The 12066-nt window shown below is 38.8% G+C and overlaps 1 protein-coding gene across 3 annotated transcripts in view; it reads left to right on the top strand.

Moving 5' to 3' along the window:
- Positions 1–12066, top strand: part of B3GLCT (beta 3-glucosyltransferase) — a 130915-nt gene that overhangs the window by 21559 nt on the left and 97290 nt on the right. For all 3 annotated transcript variants that reach the window (XM_020997158.2, XM_020997157.2, XM_020997159.2), the window contains exon 2: positions 3273–3322. In XM_020997158.2, the coding sequence (XP_020852817.1) occupies positions 3273–3322 (50 nt within the window). The remainder of the gene's footprint in view (positions 1–3272; positions 3323–12066) is intronic.

Below are 12066 nucleotides of genomic sequence, written 5' to 3'. Positions count from 1 at the left end.
AGGAAGGGAGTAAGCATTTGCATAGCACTTCCTATATGGTAGGCACTGTGCCAGGCGCTTTCGAATATTATCTCTTTTGATCCTCACAACAACTCCCTAAGGTAGATACTATTATTATCCTAATTTTACACTTGAGAAAACTGAGGCAAAGAGAGATTAGACTTAACCAGGGTCACACAGCTAGTAAGTATCTGAGGCCAGATTTGAATCCAGGTCTAAAGCCCTATCCATTGGGTCACAATTGCCTCAAGTCCTGGTTCTCAACCAACTGTCTGACTTCCTTTCAATCTATTTTGCTGACACCTCATGCTTCTTACCTATGGCTATACTCCAAGGCTCTGTCCTGGCTCCTGTTTCTTTTTCTGTGCTCTCATTTGATGACCTCTTCATCTCCTAGATACATAAATCTGGGTGTCATTAGTAGAGAGTATTTACATATTTAGGCTTAGTCTCTCTCTCTCTCTCTCTCTCTCTCTCTCTCTCTCTCTCTCTCTCTCTCTCTCTCTCTCTCTCTCTCTCTCTCTCTCTCTCTCTCTGAGTTTGTCTTGTATTACCAGTTGCCAGCATTTCAAATGGAGTGGCCATAGCCGTTTCCATCTCAGCTTGTCTAAAACAACTCTTTCCATCCAAACCTAAACGTCTTTTGATTTTAAAACATCTTTTCAGTCTCCCAGCTGCCTCTAAATTCTCAACCTTTTCATCATCCTCAACTCCTCTCTGTCCCCTCACTTCTTATATACAATCACATACCTTCACAGTATTTTCAGCATATATTCCCTTCTTATTACTCGAACAGCCACACAACCACCACCTTGGTTCAGGCATTCATTGCCTCTTGCTTGGATTATTGCAATAGCCTTCTAATTTATTGGTCCCTTTGCCTCAGATCTCTCCCTACTCCAGTCCATCCACTATACAGCTGTCAAAATAATTCTTCCTAAGAGCAGGTCTGACTATATTACTCCCTTACTCAATAATACCAGTGACTTCCTATTGCCTCTAAGATAAAATATAAGTTTTTTTCCTTCCCCTTGCCCCTCATTTTTATTCTGTGTATGTTTTTTTAAAAAAAAAAGCAATATGTTTCTTGTAAGCAACAGATCCTGGGGCTTTTCTTATCCAATCTGTCACTTTAAAAAAAATGGATTTCTTAATCCATTTAAATGTAAAGTTATGAGGGGTTTATATTTTCTTCCATTTGTCCCTAATCTTGTCTTTTACTTTCAAATTAGGATTTACCCCCCTCCCTTCCTCTGTTGATAGAAAAATGTGTCTCCTCAGTTATTTTAGCTTCATTTATTTTAAAGCCACCCTTTTTCTACTAGTTCTCTTCCCTTCGCCTTCAAGCTATCCCCCTCTCCCTGTTTGTTACTATTCCTTTTCCTAATTTTGGAGGTTTGTTTATTAGTTTCTTTTTCTTTCTCTGTTTTCTAAAAAGCCCCTCACAACATGACCTCAGTCTACCTCTCCAGGCTCATTACTGTATATGGCATTCTTCTTCCAAGCGTCATCGGTCCAGTCACACTGGCTCTCTTCTTGTTTCTCTGATGCTCCATCTACTGCTTTTACACTGCCAGTCCCCCGAGCCTGGAGTGCCCTCCTTCTTCATCAATCCCCTCTCTGCCTTCAAGATTCTTTTTTCTTGTTAGTTTCAGCTCAAGAACCATCTTCTATGTGAAACCTTTCCTTGACAACCCTGTATCAAGTGCTGGTGCCCTCCCTTTCAAAATGACTTAAGAAGAGAGAGTGAGGCTGAAAACTTTGCTCAGCTCTGCTTCACTTAAATCTAATTCATGACATCACTGGTGATGTCATTAGTCCTCTTCCAAAACAAAGGAGGAACAACAACAAAACAACACCTTGTATTTTAGTTTTTTGTATACTTATTTTTTTTTGCATACTTATATACATATAATAATAGGTACATGTTGTCTTTCCCAATAGGATGTAAGCTTCTAAAAGGCAGGAACTCATTTTTTTCTTTGTATTCTCAGACCCTATTGTGCAGCACCAGAGTAGATGCTTGATAATTTCCTATCACTCAATTAGTAATTTATGCATCTTAGTATAAATGGTGGTTTTATCTGATTATTCTTTCACAAAAAAATGGGATGTGATAAATATCCAACCAGACATAAGTCAATTAGTACACATCAGAGTGGAGTAGGGAGGAGTCAAAGGGACCGGAATTGGGCAGTAGGTGGATAAAGGGAGCAGAAAGGATGTGAGAGGGATGGAAGAAAAGGTTTGCTTTCAAGTACGGCTCACCCAGCCACTGTGATCTGCTCTGTTGCTGTGGCCCAGTAGAAATGCTTACTTTCTAGAAGGATAAGGCAGAACTATTCAAATCACCATGATTTGGGAAATAGACACCATGAAATTCAGGTGATACTTATTCCGTTTACCTGCCTAACTCTTTGTTTGAATCCTCATTTGGCTTCCCCCCCCCCAAAGCATTTTACGTAAGTTGAATGTCTTCATCCTGATTCTCTTTAATGCAGAGCCTAGATGTTTCTCTAGGGGTATCTCAAACTATTTCATCATTCTAAATAGGGAATAATTTTTAATTCATTCCCTTCCTTTGGTCCTGGCACCACTCTGCTAAGGGCATTCTTAACTATCCTCTCCTTGTAACTGGACTGCCCTGCTAACCCCACTGTCCCAGAAGACTGAAAGCTTGCTCCAGGTTGAATACTGTTGAATGCCATGTTCTGGCACTGTCTGTGAGAGGTTGAATATTATTGTTCTGCAGTGTGAAGAATTTCTGTTCAGTTAGGAAGGCATTGAAATCAGGGTTTCTTACGTGGGAGTATTTAGTGTGATTGTTTGAGTGTGGGTGTATAGGGTATCTCAAAAGTTTTAGTGCAGCTTTAATAGCTTAAATAGGTATATGCTATATTGTATTATGTAAATTTAGTGGTAAATTTGTTTGGGGTGTGTGTGTGTGTGTGTGTGTGTGTGTGTGTGTAGGATTTTTAAAAATTATTTTATTTTTGCTTAGGAACCAAGGTATGTTGGCTTCACATCAATGAATAATTTTGGTTTCAGAGATAAAGGAAAACAGAAGTGCCTGTCTGCAGCAATGCAGCTACTTAAATGCCAAATTGCCCACTGTTTTTTTTAAACATCTCAAAAAACAGAGAGAATAAGGGTGTGTCATAGTAAATAATATTGGTGTTTCAGTTTTTAAGCTTCATTCTGGTGAATATGAAAATGGTCTTAATTTCTAATTTTAATGAAGAAATATGAATGTGTGTTTTTTTTCTCCCTAGCTCCTGCTGTGGCTGCTGAAGATGTAAAGAAAGATGCCAAGCATTCACAGGTACTAATTCTATTTGTGAAAATATTCTCTTTGTCTGAAATTCTTCATAGAACAGAAGATGAGGATGCTTTTTTTCTTAGGCTAATGTGAAAAAGAGATTAGAAAACTTATGAAGTCAGAGAATGTTAGACACGTATGGATCATTTGGTATCATCTCTAGTTCAAGTGCTTCATTTTACAAATGAGAAAACTGAGGCTAGGGATATGAAGGGACTTGTCCAAGGTTTTGGTGCCATAGCCAGGGCCTGTACCCAAATCAATAATATTTCTCCTTTAGCACACTTCATCTATTTGCCTTTTAGTAAATGTTTCATTTATTTAAAAAAAATGGATAGTCTTTTATCTATATAGATTAACTAGCATAGAGCATTGTAGAATATGTGCTTAGTAGATGTTTGTTAAAGGTAGCTAGGTGGTGCAGTGGCTAGAGTGCCGAGCCTGGAGTCAGGAAGACTCATCTTCCTGAGTTCAAATCCAGCCTCAGACACTTAATACCTGTGTGACCCTGGGCAAGTCACTTCACCCTGTTTGCTTCAGTTTCCTCTTCTATAAATTGAGCTGGAGAAGGAAATAGCAAACCACTCCAGTATCTTTGCCAAGAAAGCCCTAAATGGCGTTACGAAGAGTCAGACACAACTGAAACGACCGAACAACAAAATGTTTGTTGAATTTGAACCTGTGGCAGCACTCTCAATATTTATAGATATGCTTCTCTTAAAATGTTTCTTTCCATACTAGAAGAACAGCTACAAGTATGAAATTCGTTATTAAAAAGAGTTGATTCCACATACCCCAGAATTTCAGGAATTTGATTTTAATTTTGATACTATGTGTAAAAAACCCATAAGCTTACCCTACTCTCTCATTTAATTTTTTTCAGCCTATAAAATATAGGTGCTACTACATCGCAGGAGCTTTGCAAATCTTTAGCAGCTGCCATTTTGAGGATGGCAGTGTAAGAATGTGTTTCAGGCAGTGAAGAGCTGCAGAGAGCCTCAGAGTTATTACGTTAGGTCCTGCTAGGTTAGAAACAGAACACCTTAGACTATACAGAGACATGTAAAAACCAAACCAAACCCAAGAAGAGGTGATTACACTCTTTCATTGATTAAATTGCATTGATTTTATTGATTAATTTGCCCTTTTGATCACTGTTTAAAAACCTTACTTTGCTAATAATTTTCATATGAGGGCATTGTGATGTATCAATTTAGTACCTAATGGAAAAGAAATGGCATTTAAAACATGTTTTGCTTTGTCATTAATTAAAATACAATTGATTTTTTTTTCTTTTTTGAGACTAGTTCTCCTTGTGTCTTCTAGGCTGGAAGTGCAGCAGCCACTTATGGGCCCAATTTCTTACTTATCTACTTGGAAGCTTTAACCTATTCAGTCATCCCTGTATGGGCCATTTGCTCTTCCTTAAGCAGCCTAGAGGCCCTCTGCTCCCTGTTGGTGCTCAGTCATTTTTTAGTCATGTCCTGCTCTTCATGACCCCATTTGCGGTTTTCTTGGCAAAGATAACTGGAGTGGTTTGCAATTTCCTTCTCCAGCTCATTTTACAGAAGAGGAAATTGAGGCAAAATAGGTAAAGTGACTTGCCCAAGGTCACACAGCTAAGTGTCTGAGGCCAGATTTGAACTCAAAATGATGAGTCTTCCTGACTCCAGGCCTAGCACTCTATCTCCTGTGCCACTTAGCTCCTCTGTGGAGCTCACCATATTGCTCCTGGTCTCAGTACTAGTGCCCACTCAGTATTAGCCTCATGCAGCTCAGGATTTCCAAATTCAAGCCTCTGCCTCCACCACCAGCAGCAATTATAGGAGTGCATTACTACATCTGGCTGAGTCTTGGCTATATAAAAGGATTTTTAATGGAATGTTTCTTAGTAACCCCGTGTTGTATCCCTTTCAAACTGAATAGAGTATGAATCTCCCAAGAAATTCTGCACTGCTATAGTTAAAAGCAGTCTTCAAATTATTTTAGTAATAATGAGACTTATTTGTTATGGGTATAAAAATGCTACCTATGGTTCAATATCAGGGAATTAAAATTTATTTAATGAATTTGGAGATTAGTTCCACATATGTTCACTGGTGGGTTTCAGCTGATCTTTAATTTTGAATCAGGACATTATATCTTCTTCCACTTTTAATATGTAATGTCTTCCTATATTTTCATAGCATGTTTCATCCAAAGATATTCAATTCATTCTAAAAGTGTTGTTCATTCAAACAGTGGGCCTTTAAGGAGAGGCAGTTAGGTGGTGCAGTGGAATTCAAATGTGGCCTTAGACACTAGCTGTGTGACCCTGGGCAAATCGCTTCACCTTGTTTGCCTCAGTTTCCTCATATGTAAAATGAGCTGGAGAAGGAAATGGCAAACCACTCCAGTATCTTTGCCAAGATGGGATCGTGAAGAGTTAGACATGACTGAAAAAAGACTGAACAACAAATGGTAAAAACCTTTTCGTTCTGGTAGAAGAAAGCAGGCTGTGTGACACACTTGCAGTCCATGACACCTTGCCTGAGGTGACCTGATGCTCCTATTGCCTCTCCAGATTCCCAATCTATTGCTCATATAGACCTTTTAGCATTTACCAAGTCCTTCAAACTGCTTGAATATGTGGGTTCCTGGCCTACTATTTCCCATTAGTACTTAAGTGAACCTTTTCTCCAGGTGGTTGGCCTGGTTCCTGACTCCCAGCTTTGCCTATGACGCTGTACTTTTTCTTTACTCTGCACTTGTAGCTCTGCATCACCTCTTCTGATCCCCCAGTTCTTCATCCTGTGTCCACAACCCACTCTGGTAACTTGACATCACAGTGGTAAATGCTGGTTAAATTTTCTTGCGGTTGTAGGGGATGCATACCCTGAGCCCTCTATCAAAGCCAAGCAATTAAGGCAACAGAGAGAATTCAGATCTCATGGAATTGTTTTGTTTTTGTGGTGGCAAACAAATGACTGTTTGTCTGGAGTGTTAGATGCAAGCATCCTGCATGATTTGCTTATTCCAACACTCATTTTTATTCTAGTGTTAATGACTGAGGAGAAGAGTCAGGTTCATCTACTTCGCTTCTCAAACAGCATTCAGATAAAATGCTTGATGATTTTGATAAATAATGTTTTCTTTTGATGAATTTCCAAACTAGATATTACAGGGATGTATGTGGACTTTGATGTTCCAAATGACCATATCTACCATCTCTTAACACAAAAAACCTCAAACCCCGAAACCTGTCTAATGGGGTTGTGCTTTTCCCACGAGGAGAAGGAACCATATGCAGTATAGTTACATTATTAACATACCCTGTGTGAAGTTGAACTACATTATGAGTGACCTACAAAAACCTGACAGTGCCTACATTTGTGATTGGTATCAATAGTCAGGATGAGAAACATAACTGCAGCTGAGATAATAAAACAAGTCATGTCTTTCTTCTTAGGAAGAACTGTACCTTTTCCTGAGAAAGCCAGAGACTGAATTTTTAATGTTCTGTCAGTTTGTTTGTTTAGTCTAATTTTCTCTTTAGGGAGGAAAAATATTTGGGTTCATTTTGATTCCATTCCATTTCACCTAATTCATCCATCCATTCAAATATGGACAGGGAGAGAGGAAGGATAATATGAATTAAGCCTTTAAAAATCTTGAGTTCTAGCACTTTAAAAAATTAAGGGTTTTTTTTAAACTGATGAGTTTTTCTTTTGTATTTAGTTATATTTGGTACAAAGTCCATTTAACTTTGGCTTAAATATCCACTGTCCTGATATTTTGATCCAACTAACTGTCTAAGCTATCTAGTCTGGAAATAGTCATAGACATGTCTTACCTTTCAGCCTTATGATGGTGAGGTGCCCTACATTCATATATCACCTTCAACTTATTTTCAAAGTAGTTTAACATCTGCTGTCATGTATTATCATCAATATTTCTGATAGGTAGGTTGGACAGGTGTTATTCTTATGGCACAGTAGAAAAAACACTGAATTGGTAGTAAGGACACCTTGGGTCTGGGCTTGGCTCTGTCACTAATTAGTTGTATTGCCTTAGACATTAACTTCTACGGACCTCAGTTTTCTTATGTGTAAAATGAGGTTAGATAATCTCTAAGGTCTCTCTGTTTTAAAATTCTATGATTCCATAATCCCCATTTTATAGATATGAGGAAAAATCCTTTAAAACATCAACAAACATTTATTAAGTATCTGTTGTTTGCCAGGCACCGTCCTAGGCGTACATGAAACAAAACAAAAAATTAAATAACCCCTGTCCTCAAGTAACATGTTTTATTGGAGGATATAACACACACCTTGTATATATATAAGTATATATAAAAGGAATGTAAGTGTAAATATAGAAGCGTATATGCTGATAAGTGTAGGTATATATAAAGTGAATCCTAGTTTATGGAGGGATTAAAGATAGAAGGTGCTAGCAGTTGTTGGAGGTGAGGGGAAAGGGATGTGGTTGGTGGTTTTTGACCTGAGTCTTGAAGGAAAAGAGTGTATTTCAGCATGGTGGATGGCCAGAGCCAAGGTGGGAAATGGGAGATGGAGTGCCACTGAGAGGAAAAGTAAGAAGATCAGTTTGACTACACCATAGTGTATGGGACAGGAGAGGAAGGAATGGGGGTTTTAAAATGTACACGTGGTCTAGATTGTGAAGGACTTTAAAATCCAAATAGGAGTCATTATTGTATCCTACAGGTAATTGGGAGCTTCTGGAGTTTATTGAGTAGAGGAGTGACATAGTCAGCCCTGTACTTAAGGCAAATCACATTAGCATCTATGGGACAGGTGTATAGGACTGGTGATCGATGCAAGAGGTGATGATGCCCTCAACTAGGTTTGTGGCCATGTGGGCAGTAAGGAGTCAGATGAGAGAGATATTGTGAAGGTAGAAATGACAGGACTTGACAACTGGTATGTGGGGTAAGGAAGAACAAAGAGCTGAAGATAATGCTGAATTCTGGGAATCTGGGAGACTGGAAGGATGACGGTGCCCATGAAAGAAATCGGGAAGTTCTGAAGAAAAGTGGATTGGAAGGGAGAGGAAATGAGTTTGGCTTTGGACGTGTTAAATCTGAGGTGTCTTTTGGACATATCATTTGAAATGTTTGGTAAATAGTTGGTGATGCAAGATTACAGCTGAGAAGAGATTAAGGTTGATTACATAAATCTGGGATTTATTTGCACAGAGATATCCTTAAATCCATAAGAGTTAATGAGGTGGAGGGGAAGCGGACAAGAGAGCAGGGGGATGATGGAGGGGAGGGCAGATTGGGGGAGGGTAATCAGAAGCAAACACTTCTGAGGAGGGACAGGGTCAAAAGACAGAATAGAGTAAACAGGGGGCGGGATAGGATGAAGGGAAATATAGATAGTTTTTCACAGCATGACTACTATGGAAGTATTTTGCATGACTACACATGTATAATCTGTATTGAGTTGCTTGTCTTCTCAATGAGGGTGGGAGAGGAGGGAGAAAGGGAGAAAATTTGGAACCTAAGGTTTTAAAAACAAATGTTAAAAAAAATTGTTTTCACATGCAGTTGGGAAATAAGATATACAGGAAATGGGATATAGAAATCTATTCTGCCCTACAGGAAAATAGAAGGGGGAGGAGATAAGAGAAGGGAAGGAGGTAGAAGAAAGGGCAGATTAGGGGAAGGGGATATTCAGAATGCATGTCACCTTGGGGTGGGGGGAGGGACAAGATGGGAAGAAAATTTGGAACTCAAAATCTTGTGGAAGTGAATGTTGAAAACTAAAAATAAATAAATACATTTTTTTTAAAAAAAAGCATTAATGAGGTCACAAAGTGAGAGGGCAGAGAGAAGAGAGAAGGCCCAGGACAGAGTCTTGGAGTACAAACATAGATAGTGGGCAGGACATTGGTGATAATCTGACAAAGGAGACTGAGAAGGAGCCGTCAGGTAGGAGAAGAACCGGGAATGAATAGTGTCACTAAAACCCAGAGAATAAAGTATCTACAAAGAGAAGGTGGTCACTGATATCAAATGCTGCAGAGATGTGAAGAAGGATGAAGACTAAGAAAAGATCATCACATCTGGCAGTTCATCTCACACTCAGCAATTGGGCAGAGATTCTGAAAGAGGAGAACGGTCAATGTTGGAAAGGTGTTGGAAAAAGGGAACAGCAATGTGAGAACTGTGAATTAGGCTAAACATTCTGGAAAGCAATTTGGAATTATGCCAAGAATGTGCCATCTTATCATCAGAGACTGGAGGAAAATGAGGAGAGAGCCAAAGATGACATAGGCTTTTGAGACGAAGAGAAAGAGAAGGATTTCAGTGCTAATGGCTTCCATTTTCTCAATAAGAGGAAAAGCCTTAGCTGAGAGAGTTGTGGGAAGGTAAGATGAGGAAAGTTTGAGAAAGGAAGCTTAGGATTAGCTTGGGCTAGAGAACCAATTAAGGAGGAGTAAAACTATTGCCTTGTTACAGTGAGTGCCCAGTTAAAGTTTAACCCTTTAGCTCTATTGCCTAACTTCATTAGCTCTCCATTGCCTATAGAAAAATGTCCAAACTCTCAGTTTGACATTCAAGGCCTTCTTTAGTATGATCTCAAAACTATCTTTGCTGTTTTATCCCTATTAATTCTCCTATCTGTTGAGAAAATCTTAAAATTGTAAGGGACTTCAGAGGTTGCCAGTCCGATTTGTACCTAAAACACAAATTCTTCTCTGCCACCACCTGATTCTGTGCTATAGTCATAAAGTACTAGTTCGTGTTCCCCAAGTCAGGCTTGATACAGTGAAATAGGTACCAGCAGTGTGGGGATCAACAGTCCTGGTTCTAGTCTTGGTTCTGCCATACTTTTGCCATGTGGCTTTGGGCAAGTCACTTACTCTGGGCCACAGTTTCCTCATCTGTAAAATGAGGGTGTTGAACTGGATAATGTCTGAAGTCTCTTCCCATTCTGTCATTGTATGAACCTCTGATTCTTAAACACCCCTACAATGTCTCCATTCAGTGATTTTTCTTATGCTTTTTCTTATGCTTAAAATGTCCTTCCCTTATATCCCCACCTGTCAATGTCCTGCTCATCTTTCAAGTTCCCACCCAGATGCTTTCTCCTTGATATCCTCCCCTGTAAACAGATATGAACCACTTCGTAGGAACCTCCATAGAAGTTATTTTTAAATTTATTTTGTGGAACCTATCACAATAGTCTAGCTTTAAAAATAGCTAATTATACTCCTATCTCAGTCCCCATACAAAAGGCCAGGTAGTCTATTTATTCAGCTTTATGCCAACCCCTACCCTCAGTCACTCAAAGATGTCATTTTGGAAAATAGGTTTAATAGAGGTGTTTGTTTCCTCATTACTACATTTTATTTTTCTTCCCTAAATGATCATTCATTTGCCAAGCTAAGTAGACAAATCCCGGTTTTGTAAGGGAAGATCCATAAATGTAGTCTTGGCAAAGTCTGTAAAGAAAATTGAACACAAAAAGACCTTTAGTGGATTATTTGCTGGGGGTCCAGCCACTGCATATGGCAGTATAAGGCTGGAGAAAGTAAGGTGCTAGGTACCACACCCAATAGAACTCAGAATGGTGGATAGAACTTGAGACTTGGAATTAGGATGACCTGAGTTTGAATCGTGATCAGACACTTACTAGCTGGGCAAGTCACTTAGCCTCAGTTTGCTTCTCTGTAAAATGGGTATAATATCACCAATTGTGAAGATCACATGAGTCAACATATGTAAAATACTTTGCATACTTTAAAGTGCTATATAAATGCTAGCTGTTACTATCATGATGTGACAAAGGCAAATTAGAAAGAAAACCCACTATATATACTACCAAGACAGTGTCATATAATCAATAGAGACCTGTTCTCAGAACTCATAACAGTTATATTATTATTACAAATAATCATAAATTATACTTATAAATAATTGTAGCTGATATTTGTATAGTACTTACAATGTGCCAGGCACTGTGCTAAACACTTTACAAATATTATTTCATCTGATCCTTACAGCAGCCCTGGGAAGTAGGTGCTGTTATTATCCCCATTTTACAGATGAGGAAACTAGGGCAGACAGAGGTTAAGTGATTTGCCCAGGGTTACACAGCTAGAAAGTATCTGAGGCTGGGTTTGAGGTCAGACCTTCCTAACTACAGGTGCAGGGCTCTAACCACTGTGCTACTTAGCTGCCCCAGGTAGACCTAGGTTGAAGTGTTACTTTTCACACATACTGGCTACCATGACTTTGAGCAAGGCATTTAACCTCTCAATTTCCCAATGAACTCTCCAAGAGTATAAGTTTCAGAGCCAATTTATGTTAGTAAAGAGTTTTTCTTACTGGGAATTCCTCATGCCATTGAAATTACAAGTGTGGTTGGCATTTTGTATTTTATTCACAAACAACAATATTTGCTTTCATTCATATAAGACCTTAATGCATTATAAACATTACTTCATTTAATCCTCACAAAAATCCTGTGAACTAGGGACATTATCCCAATGTTACCTATGAGACAGTATTATTATCTCCATTTTAAAAATGAAGAAACTAAGACTCAGTGAAGTTAAGTAATTTGCTCTCTCATATATACGGCCTCTGAGTGGCAGGATTGGGACTGGTTTCATCATGCTGCTTCTAAAATACACTTTTCTTAGCCTGATATTTGAGGGTCTTTGGCTCACTCATAGACTGTATATTGCAGTCAAATTGGACTACTAGGGTTATATAATTTAGGAATTGAAGG

Source organism: Phascolarctos cinereus, unplaced genomic scaffold, assembly GCF_003287225.1.
Source record: "Phascolarctos cinereus isolate Bilbo 61053 unplaced genomic scaffold, phaCin_HiC Scaffold_726;HRSCAF=1367, whole genome shotgun sequence".
Taxonomy (NCBI): Eukaryota; Metazoa; Chordata; class Mammalia; order Diprotodontia; family Phascolarctidae; genus Phascolarctos; species Phascolarctos cinereus.
Note: the sequence above shows the minus strand (reverse complement) of the source record. Positions and strands in the feature narration are given on the sequence as shown.